Source organism: Lathamus discolor, chromosome 15 (genome assembly GCF_037157495.1).
Source record: "Lathamus discolor isolate bLatDis1 chromosome 15, bLatDis1.hap1, whole genome shotgun sequence".
In the NCBI taxonomy this organism is placed as follows: Eukaryota; Metazoa; Chordata; class Aves; order Psittaciformes; family Psittacidae; genus Lathamus; species Lathamus discolor.
In genome coordinates, this window is record NC_088898.1 from 6081350 (window position 1) to 6092790 (window position 11441).

The 11441-nt window shown below is 42.8% G+C and overlaps 1 protein-coding gene across 2 annotated transcripts; it reads right to left on the minus strand.

Moving 5' to 3' along the window:
* Window positions 1–714: 714 nt before the first annotated feature.
* On the minus strand, window positions 715–11111 carry GLE1 (GLE1 RNA export mediator). Of its 2 annotated transcripts, XM_065695598.1 has the most exons (16): window positions 10960–11111; window positions 10122–10340; window positions 9055–9180; window positions 8726–8874; window positions 8348–8408; window positions 7811–8065; window positions 6851–7079; window positions 6187–6302; window positions 5930–5999; window positions 5438–5580; window positions 4744–4934; window positions 4134–4263; window positions 3704–3808; window positions 2684–2766; window positions 2453–2516; window positions 715–1766 (listed from the first exon to the last, which is right to left on the minus strand). In XM_065695598.1, the coding sequence occupies exons 1-16, from the start codon at window positions 11071–11073 to the stop codon at window positions 1698–1700; spliced, it is 2124 nt and encodes a 707-aa protein (XP_065551670.1). In that variant the 5' UTR covers window positions 11074–11111; the 3' UTR covers window positions 715–1697. The 2 variants fall into 2 exon arrangements, 1 of the variants encoding a protein (XP_065551670.1); XR_010616154.1 differs by lacking the exon at window positions 2684–2766 and having other exon boundaries at window positions 1732–1766; window positions 2453–2620.
* Window positions 11112–11441: the final 330 nt, after the last annotated feature.

Sequence of the window (11441 nt, forward strand, 5' to 3'; positions counted from 1 at the left end):
CACAGGCAGACAATTGTTTCTAACAGACAGTACCAACTACTGTCTTTGCAAAGAGAGTCTCCCAACGTAACTGTAGATCTGCAAGATGTAATTAAAACATCTCCACTTGGTATAAGAAAACCTGAACATTTTCAAGTTTACTAATGAAAGTTGTATTACTTCAGTGTTACCTTGTACAAGGATACTGGAAGGAGAGTTCCAGTACCCCAGAATAGTCACCGGTAACATTAGTCTAAAGAATTCTAGAGTCAGTTCATAAAATATATAAGCCAAATACAAATCTAAGTGCTTTGCAGTCAATTTTAAAGCCCAGGTTAAAGGTTTTAAAGGCCTGAATTCCAAGTATATCTTACAGCCTTTTCTCAGAAATCTCAAGAGCTATATAAAAATCAACTTCAGATTCTCATATGGCCTCAATTGTGCTTTCTACAGCCTCAAGTTGTGGTGCCTCCAAGAATAACAAACCTGATCTGGTAAAAAGAATGATTTTAACCTGAAACAGTATACACAAAAATAACACACTGCTTTCTAGAACCCAGAAGCAAATCCTCTCATCTTAGAGGCCACCAAATAGCTCAAGGTCAGAAGTCACCCATCACTGCTCCCCTGTGCTATCTCCTGCATTCACCAAGAAGCTGTAGCTTTTCTTGACTATCCCTAATAGAAAAACAACACTGCTCCCCTATAGAAAAAAAAGATAGAACCAGCTTCAGATTAAAAGGAAAAAACCAAACTTTAATATTAGTTTAAACATTTCTAGATTGAACTATTGGTACAAAAGTATTACAGTACAAAAAATACTATTATTATTCATGAAGAAGAAATTCATTTACATAGAGAGACCTTACAAAATATACCTTAGGGAACCCAAGCATGCCATATCCCCCACGTATGATGGCAGAACATCAGCCTAAGTGCTAGAGTGAATGCACCATTTTTCCACCTTTTAAAATAAGAAAAGGGCTTATTAGCTTCTATCCACCTGATGAATAACAGGCACAGAATTTGTGTTGTTTCAGGAGCTCTGCTCTTCCCCCATGAAGTTACCGTTGTACATGCAAACCTTTTAAAGCCGTAAGTCTGCCTCTCTTAAATCAGGAGTATCCCTCTTGGGATGAAGTTACATTCAAGAGAGGTGTCAGTACTGCCAGGCCTAACGCCTTCAATCTCACTGTAGTTTTAGGATGTTGTCAAGACAAACAGGATGCAAGTACATCAGTGTAATCAAAACTGAATCATAAAAGATAGACATAATAAATACAAAATTAAGTTCTAACTGTAATTTTGAGCTTGATTACTCCATTAGGAGTTCATAAGGCTGTGAGGTATTTTCACTTCTATCAACAGGACAGCACTGTGCAAATTTTCGGAGTCTTTTATCTCTGAAGCCCAGAGGTCATCAGGATACTCTATTTAAAACATCTTCCACATGTTTATACATATGAAGGAAGACTCTTCAATTTTCCATAATTTACCATACAAAGCCTCGTCAAAAAAAAAAGAACTTCCAGTTTTTTACAACAAATGAAACACAAGTTTGTCCTGCCCAACATAAGTCTTGATGAATTAAACATCAATAGGTTGATGGAATATTTCCTCCTCATTCCTCTGTATACAGAATAATTCTGCCTTTACTTGTAAACAGGAATTCAGGTCTGAAAGCACCGACATCCAGGGGGAAATAAACATAATCTGATTTATGACCTCCAAAAGGAAGACTGCAGAGTGCCCTTTGGTAACGGAATCTCCTTCTGCTGTAGACATTCCTGGTGGAAAAAGACAAGAAAGAAATGTGGGTCTTAGTTTGCTGTCTCTTCTCAGGAATTTTGATAGATCTCACTGCACACATTCAAAGCACTGCTAATAAATGCTCCAAAATTCATTTTTAAATGAAAGTACAAGCTCTGAAGCTCTCATATTTTAATATCATAATCTAAGTCAATACAGAACAATTTAAATCAAGTATTTTACAGGTTTACAAGCTTTCTTAAAGGAAAGATGCAGAAATGCTCCACAAATGCTACAGAGTAGATCAAACTGTCTCCTTCCACATGCATCTGATCAGGGCAAGAGATAAAACCAAGCAAACCACTGATAAAAAATAGCTGTTACAGAAATGACTCAGCAGAATCCTCCTCAGCGTACACCTCTGCTCTCACTGCAGCCAAGCTCTCAGAACTTCACTTGTGAATAAAACAAATTTTCTCAGAGAGAAACGAGATGTGAGGTAAGAAAGCAGCAAGATGTTTGACATCATAACTATCATTAAGGTAATGCAGTAACTGAGAAGTTTCCAAAGAGGGGTTACATCACAGTGACAGGTCTGGACTGTCAGGAATGCTGCAAGCAGTGCCGGCCTCATTAGCAAAATGATGCAGATATGAAGCAAAAGGAAAAAAAACCACCCACAACCCAAACACTTGAAAACTAAATTAAAAACCCACTTCTTTACCTCCAAGAACTGCCTGAAACGCATCAAAGAGCCCATCTGTCTAGAGCTGGTAATGGCTTCAATTCTGCAGAAATAACAGCATGTTTCAAAATCCACTCAGAAAGCTGGGTTTGATTTACGAGTGGGTATGGGGGTGAATGGCAGAGGTTGGAAAAGATGAAGGAGTCACTTAAAGCAAACACAAAGTAAAAACCAAGGATTATTTCACTTTCCTAAGCATAGATACCATACCTTGGGCAATAGTCGTCTCGGATAAGCAACATAATTTTCCAGAACTGAGCCTGATACTGTTTCATGAGAGCATTGCCACAAACCTGTGGTACAGAAATCCACAAAGACCAGGTTCAGAATTGCATTTCAGACTAGCAGGACACCTTCACTGAGCCTGTTCACTGTCAACCACTTCATATTTCAACCAGACATTTAAAGAAATGTACCTACACCTACAATAAAACAAGCAAATCCTCTAAATGCCATTAATGCTGCCACAATCACCTTCTTTGGTGACTTGAGTGCTGGCCACTGATACCAATCTTACAGTATTCTTCCTCTCACTCCAGTCTCCCTCCAAAAATAACACCATTCCCTATTACCATTTGCTAGAATATACTGTAGTCATTTCCCCACTTTTATTACTGCAGTGTGGATTCATAAGCTTTCTTCATTCAGTTTACAGGAGAAATGTTCCTCAACCTTTGCCACTACTAACAGAATCCCCACTTTTGTCATTTCCACTTACACAAAATCCATTAGAAGGCATGTGGTAAGCAGAGAAGCTGCTTGTGTTCAACAGTGTCTCCCCAGCTTCAGCCTTTAACTTTGGCTTTATCTAGCACAGGCCTATATCCTAGGATATAGGATAAACATACATCAGGCTTTATCCTTTTCAGCCTGAAAAACCCATCCTGTTCTACAAACTCATTCAGGTTGAAGGCCACAGGGCCTTATTGCATTGTACAAACCGATGCCAAGTGCTCAGCAGACCTTACTCTTACAGGACCACACATAAAATACCAGAAACCTTAAACAGAACCAAATAAAACAGAAGGTGCACGTGGAAAAACTTTTGGTTTTAAATCACTCCACTCCAAAGCTGTATTTGCAAGAACATGGAAATATTCACATTCCCTTCTGAAGGAATGACAAATCGAAAACATCTGCTGTTAAAATTTCACACTGAACCTCAGCTCAGCAATGCCTTCAGAAACTAAAATGGCACCAATTTAGCTACCAGCAGTCTGCACCTCTTACCTCCAGAAAATCATAGAGAAGTGTAGCTGTCACATCTGCCAGAGGCTCCATGTTCAACATCTGAGCAAGCCAGCGCCATCCGTGGTGTAGCCCATGAGGATGTGGCTATAAAGCAACAAAAAAACTACAAGCTACCCACCACTTGTTTTACGACCTGCAAAACACTATTATCGAACCAGGCAGCTTTCTGATTTACTTTCTTCTTTCTATTTTGCCATAGCCTAACATAAAACTTAGTCATTATGAAAATACAAAGAAAGGAAGTATATGTCTACATTCCAAATGACTCTGCATTGCTCTGTTGATTATGATTATGACCATCTCCCTCCAGTATATTATGAGCTGGTTTAAGTTCAGCACACCTTCACTACTAATCAAGTTTACAATACATTTACTAGACTCTTGGGATAGTAATGCCATACACACATACCCCTTGTTTGTTTCCGTAAGGCCACTGGAGCTGAATGATAGCAGCATAAAGACGGATCAGTCCTGACATCCGTTTAAGAAAATGATCTTGCTCTTCCACCTTAGAATCCTTAACTTGATATCCAAGCATCCTAAGTAGGAGAAAATGTTGCATTAGTTGTATTAGTACAGCAAAACACATTCACTTGAGTCCCTGCAGTTCTCAGCTTACTTTAAGTCAACTGTGTTAAGAGTAGGGATATGCCAAAACCACACAATTACTGCAGAGGCTTATCATGACCCTTAGAATCACACGTTCCACTGTTTTATACCATATAGGATATTTAGGTTCTGTACTGGATATCTCAATTCCACTCAAGCGATGGCTATCAACTGTTCTTTGAGAAGGATGAGGAAGAAGCAGCAAAAGCTAACTTCCAAAGCTGAAGGACACAGCGTCCTTCAGGAAACAGGGTCAGGGGAGCCACACACTTGTGTGTTAATCTCCAGAGTCTATGCTAGCACATCACAGTGCCCGTGTAAACCAAGATGGGAGAAAGTGGAGTTCACTCATAAAAACACAGTCTTCACCCTTGCAGGGTTCATCTGAAGAAGTCCAGTAATAAACTTACTTCTGATATTCTTCCATAGGAGTCCCCTCTTTCAATGCAGGGTAAAATGGCACAGCATAGGGGCACTTTTTGTGCAGATGAGCTAAAAAGAGGTCTCCAACTCGAGGATGCATTTCCCAAATTCCTGAGGCCACCACAGCAATTGGGAAAGCTGAATCACGGTGAGAAGATACTTCTTCTTCCCCTTGATTCTGGAGAGGGGAAAGGAAAGTCGGTCTCCAAACCCTTCAAACTACTTCTCAGACAAAAAAAAAAAAATCCTCTTTCTTTGTGTAGTTTGCCTGTACTAAAGGATCCCAATGCTTCCATGTTTCCTTTCTTTTTGTCGCTCCTCCCAATTCTGGCAAGGTTCTGAGTATATATATATAGCTTTGTGGTAGATCATAAATAAACTATCGACCAGTTCTCCACTAACACTGTACCTAACTAGATCAGAGTATGTCACATTTAAGCTTGGGATTTAAAATAGTTCTCCTAGGAGAGATGAAACAGAGATGGGAGGGAAAGAGAAACTAAGTTTTCCCTTGTTTTTAATCCAAAAGATGCTTTCTCTAATCACTATGAACATTAATACATGCAAGCTAAACACTTAGTAATCTTGTTCTTTATAGCTGAAGACAGAGGACAGTGTCCCAAAGAACCTCTCAAAGCACCAGCTCTACCTTTGCCACCCCAACAAAGAACATTTCCTCACCACAAATTTCTCCGCAAGTTTGTAATAAACAAAATCCAGCCCCTGTGGATGCTGAGTCACTGATACAGATCTCCCTCCACTCTGAACAGTCTTCCCAGAGAGCAGGTTATTGATCTTGTCAAATATCTCTCTCAGCTGAGAGCCTGCAAATATATCAGGAATGTATAGAGACAGAAGATTAGGAAAGAGCAGACAAGCCTGGACGAGACCACATTAACTTAACAAAAAACTCGACCTACATCCTGAAGGGCAAGGCACCTCAAACTGCGTGTTTGCTACATCTGATTAAAGAAACTTAATCATGATGAAGCAAGATGCCTCTGAGGGAAGCAACAAACCTTCAAAACATAAGCAAACACTGTACTGCAAAGACCTGGACTGCATGCAAGCAGCTTGCTGCTGTAGGGATGATTATAGAAACATTAGGTATGTTGTGTTCTATTAAAGGCAGAAGCCATTTCAGTTGGATTGGGTTCTTGGTGTTTTCCTGACCTGCAATTCTAGAGATCTGGCTCACAGGGATCGTAGCTGCTTTCTGCAAGTCTGTTTTTATCTTCTTAACCTGCAGAACAAACAAACAACTTTAAAAACCTTTACAGACAAGTAAAGTACTACAATAGTTTGGATGAGCAGACTGTTTACAGAGGCTGCCAAGTTAGAATTACTATTATTATTTGTTAATTAAAGCTGTCCTATTCCTCCTAGAAATGAAGATAATCGCTCTTCAGCAGTATTAATCATGTTCATACCTCACTGTTGTCTTTGCAGTTGCTGATTCCACTGAAAGCAGCAACACACTGCTCAGCAGCATCTTGAAGCTGCTGGTACCACTGCATGGTACTTTCGTCTGCCTTAACTTGAAGTCCTGGTAAAAAAAAATTAATCAGAAGACTAAGAAAGACCCAAACCTCTAAAAAAACTTAAGAAAACTTAAAACAGAAAATGCAAGGAACGAAGAGCTGCAGGAGTGTTTTTTCCCAGAATTTAGCTTAGAAAGTGCCATGGTTTAACATAAATGGTCTACAGGTTTACTAAGCTGAAGTCCTTCTTTGGCTTAGTAGCTTATAGATGCAGGACATCAGGTTTTAACTTAGGAGGAAGCCATTTCAGTGATCTGTCCTTGTATGTTTTATTGTATTATGCACAACCCATCTATACTGGCACCATGTTATTAATAGTCCAGTATATGGCATACGGTCTAGGAAAGCAGGTTTGGCTTCAGTTAATACAGTCAATTTATGCTGCATCCATTTCATCTAACAAGTTTGCTGCCAGTGGTCCTATACCCATTTTGCTAGTTGGGCTGAAAGTAAAGGCTACAAGAAGGTATGCTGTCACAACAGTAAGATTCCAAAGTAGTATTTAAACTAAGTGCATAACGAGGGAAAGGAAGAAAAAAAAATCCTAACCAACCTTCCTTCTGCGGCTTTCCCCCAGCCTGCTGTGCAGGGGCAGGAGTCTGAGCGTTCGTCTGCTCTTTGTTCAGTGACTCTTTCTGCTTTTGTTTCGCTTCCTCTTCATCTCTCCTCCTTTTTTCCTCCACAGCTGCAGCGATTTCTTGCTGCATGCTGGATATCAACCCTCGCATCTCCTGCAGCGCTCGTTCAGTATTGGCCACATCTGCTTGAGTAGGGAAACCTTTCTGTCAAGAAACAGAGGAGGTACATACAGCATCAAACTTTGCTCTGCTATCCGTAGACCAACAGCAAGGAGCCTTTGAAGCATCAGCCTTCAGATCATTGGGAGCTAACCACACATTTCATCCTCTTTGGTGAAAATACCACTTTCTCTTTTATCTGTACATAACACTGGTCATAGTATCTGTGAATAATGTTAGTGCACAACTAGATCTCACAAGATCTTGAACAACAGAAATTAACAACATCCTCTGACAAGTGTAATGGAAGCTTTCTCTGTGACAAGCTGGAACAGAGAACTAGCCTTCTCCTGTTTCATTTTCCCATGTTTGTATCCCACCTTTAAAGAAACAAGTTTTCAAGGAAACCTAGTTCCTGCACAAAGGCTGACAAGTACAGGAGAAAAATCACGTATTTAGCAATTTATGAACCACCCCGCTTCCATGATTGTCTCAAAAGGGAACTTCACAGCATCAGGAATTTACAGTATTTGAATACTGAATCTTTCTCCTGTAGAAATCCTCGTGCATTTTTATAAGCCATTTTCAAGAGAACAGCTGAAGTGCCATAGTAAAGAATTCTCCTTTTAAATTAGATGCTTAATAGGACAAGTATCTAAAAGCATTTCTGTGACATCTTATTTAGCAGCCTCATAACAAGCTGCCTTTGAAGACAACAGCAGGAAGCTTTATGAAGGAATGACAACCAACGTCAGAAACAACTCTAAAGCCTCTACCTCACTTGTGGTGCGGATGAGTCCTGACACCAGCCCACAGATCTGGTTGCCACGATTACTGTATGCAGAAAGGTCAATTCTTGGCAAGTCTTTGTGTTTGTAATTGGGATCAATCTGCTGGTTAAGCTGCAGCACTTCCTCCTGGATGGAATAAAGGCGACGCAATCTTTCCTGGCCCTCTTCCTTACGCTGACGCTCCAGCTCCTCCTGACGCTGCCTCTGCTGCTCTGCCTCACGCAGTTTGAGGTTTAATACCTGGGCAGAGAAAGACCCAAGAGACACAAAATACTTAAAACCCTCCAGTTTTACAGCTCCTTCCTGATCCAATGCCTCCAGTTTTACAGGTCCTTCCTGTTCCTACAACACATGTGCTTTTAACCACATTTCCACAACAATGCAGCAGGTGTCTAGGACAGCACCAGAAAATACATTCCCACTCCAGGGGTGCATGTAAATACAAACAAATCAATTGGTCTTTCCAGTTCCCACCAGGTAGTCACAATCTCATATGAAAGACAACTCTTAGAAATCTCAGACCTTTGCTCTGTGTCTGTGTTCTTCCTTCAACTTCTCTTGCTGCCCTTGAGCCTCCTTTGAGCTACAATACACAAAGACAGAAAAATTCTATTCAAGACATGCACAAGACAAAATACAAACACACAGCAAGCTACTTTTAAAATAAGACAAGCTAGAGGAACTTTAACTGTCACAAATACAGTCTTTTTCTAACCAATGAAACCTCAATAGTAGCCAAAGATCTACTCTGGAAAACAAATAGTACCAGGATAGTTAAGGTAAAAGCAGCAGGTGAGATTTTCAAGCACAAGAGACCAGCATAGAATTGTCAGGCACAAGAATTAAGCCTTACGTTGATTACATGCTATAGCATTTTAAGGATACCAGCGCTTATCTCACCTCTTTTCCATTACTTCTTGCAAATCTTGGAATTCCTGATGCTGCTTTAGCTCCTTCAGTTCATCAAAGCGCTTCAGTTGTTCACTGGCCAGGTCATACACTGCCCTCACCATCTGCTCTTGCTGCTCCTGCCGTTGCCTCAGCCCCTCCTGCAGATTGCAGAGGTGCCACAAGAACCACAGTAGAGTGATCACAGGAATTTAGACAGAAGAAAATACAAATTAAATTGGCCAAAGTCATTCAACATTTAGGATAACTTTAACCAGCGCATTGCTACACGTGGTTACGCAGCTCTCCTGTGATTCATATACACCCTTTTCTTCTTTTACCTTTCCTTTCAGCCTGTGCATCTCCTCATACATCTGAATACAGCCTTCGACTTCTGTAACTTTAGATGGAAGAACTGCTCTGTAGAATTCTTGATCCATTTCCAGCAGACTGCGGTCATCATTTCCCTGTGTGGTCAGCACAAGGCAAAATCAACGTCAGCAACTCCTGGAGGAAACCAAATAAATGAAGTCTCCTAAACTGCACATGATTTGCAGAGAAACAGGCAAAGGAGTTAACCAGTGCACATTTAGAGTGGTTACATTCCCCAGGAGCAGCACAGCTGCACCACCTGGAGTGTCCTCTGTCATGTACACAAGGTTGGGATAAGTACTTTTCCCAATCATCAAAACTGGGAGTAGAGATATCAAAAGCCTATAGGACATTCATGAAGGCCAAGTGTCACCTAGCAGGCTTGACAGGCTCCCCATGTTCTGTTAACATTGAGTGAAGGTGTTACACTATCAGAAGTCAAGACAGGTTATTTGAATCATTCTTCAGGAGTCTTCAGACTCTCTTACAACTCTTATCAGATCTTTCAGCTTCATTAAAATGATTTCCTCACAATATATTTCTTCAGTCTAAATGGGGCCAAGATGATGCAAAACTCTGCTGCTCAGTTTCATTGTTACCTGGTGAAGTCATCATTTAGTGCATAGCAACAGATACTTGTATTTGTTTTCTTTTCAGGTGCTTTATCAACTTCATTACCTCCACCACCCAACTGCTCATTCCCCAGCTTCCTACCCTATTGCCTTGTAAGAGAGCTGTAACACCTCTAAGTGGTTTGGAGACTCCAGAGAACAGAGATGGATGAATCTCATGCTGCTAATCCATATAAGTACACAGCTCCAACTAAATTTCCTTAATTATAATAAAAAAGGGAGTTTGCTCTTGGCCTACTATGAAACATTACGAAAATCTTGTTCATACCAATTTTATCATCAACTGCTAGCCTTAGTTGAAACTAAGCACATATTCCCTCACAGATTTACAGAGCACCAACCAACCTTTACCAGGCAATTTATGGCAGCCACTTTGCTCACATACAGGTTATAATCAGAGCTACCTTTGTTTCACTTGGCGCTGTAGATGAAAGTGGTGAAAAGCCCTGTTTGCCAGCAGAGGTGATCTCCAGAGATGACCGCTTTGTGACAGGAGTGGATTCTTCGGGTGTTGAACTTCCAGAGGGTGCCATTTCTTGGTCTGATTGCACAACCACTCTGTCTAGGACCCAGCCGGAATAAGGGGACAGCTCAAGAGGAGTTATGCATCCTTCCAAGATATCCTAGAGAGAAAACAGCTTCTGTGAAGGCAAAACTGTGAGAGTGCTGAGGCGCTGGCACAGGGTGCCCAGAGGAGCTGTGGCTGCCCCATCCCTGGCAGTGCTCAAGGCCAGGTTGGACACAAGGGCTTGGAGCAAGCTGCTCCAGTGGAAGGGGTCCCTGCCCGTGGCAGGGGTTGGAGCTGGATGAGCTTTAGGGTCCCTTCCAACCCAAACCAGTCTGTAAAACACATCAAGAAAGCAATGAAGCATTAACACTGAACGCATCGGCACAAGTCACCAGGTGCTTTATGACAGCTCAGTACCACCCTTTACCCATTTCTCGTCAACGCTGTTTCCAGGCTCCCTTGTTTTTGCAGGGCCGCCATGCTGGAACCTCCTCCCTGAACCCTGTAAGATCTAAACAGTACAAGGGAGCCAGAACCCGACCTGCTGCAGGGGAGCAGAGGGGCCCAGCCCTTATACAGTGAGCAGCAGAGACCCCACAAGGGCGAGTTGACTGCTCCGAGCCCTGAAACCGACAGATACCCCCTGTGCCGAGTCACGGACCCCCCTCAGACACCCACAGGACACACAGACCCTCTGTGGAGGCCCCCGCCGCCCGCCAGGAGCGGGCCCTCACCTCATCCTGCAGCCAGTGCGGGCAGTACCTCAGCTGGCCCTTGCTGGAGGCGCGCAGAGCCACCAGCGTGTCCCAGCGGAGCTGCCGCGGCTCCATAGCGACAAGCGCCTGCATGGCGGCCCCGGCCCGCTGCGCCCGGCAACGGCCTCACTCCGCCCTTCCGCTTCCGCGAACGCCGCTGAGGAGCGGCGCGTTATGGCGGCGGCTGCCCCCTGGCGGGCAGGAGGGCCCCTGCCCTTTGCGCCGTGCCGAAGGGCCCGAGTTCGAGTCCCGGGGAGGGCGCCTCCCCGGGGGTCTGCGGTGGGGATGTTGTGTGGGGCACTGAGCCGGTTTTGCCCTTAGTTTGTGTGTTCCGGCGGAGGAGCCCTTGACCGAAGGGCAGCCTGCGCTGCAGCATTCACAGCCCGGGTTAATGGGGCAGGGAGAGGCCACCAACTATAAAACATGGAAAGGAGCCAGTTGCCGGCACCAACAGCCAAGCA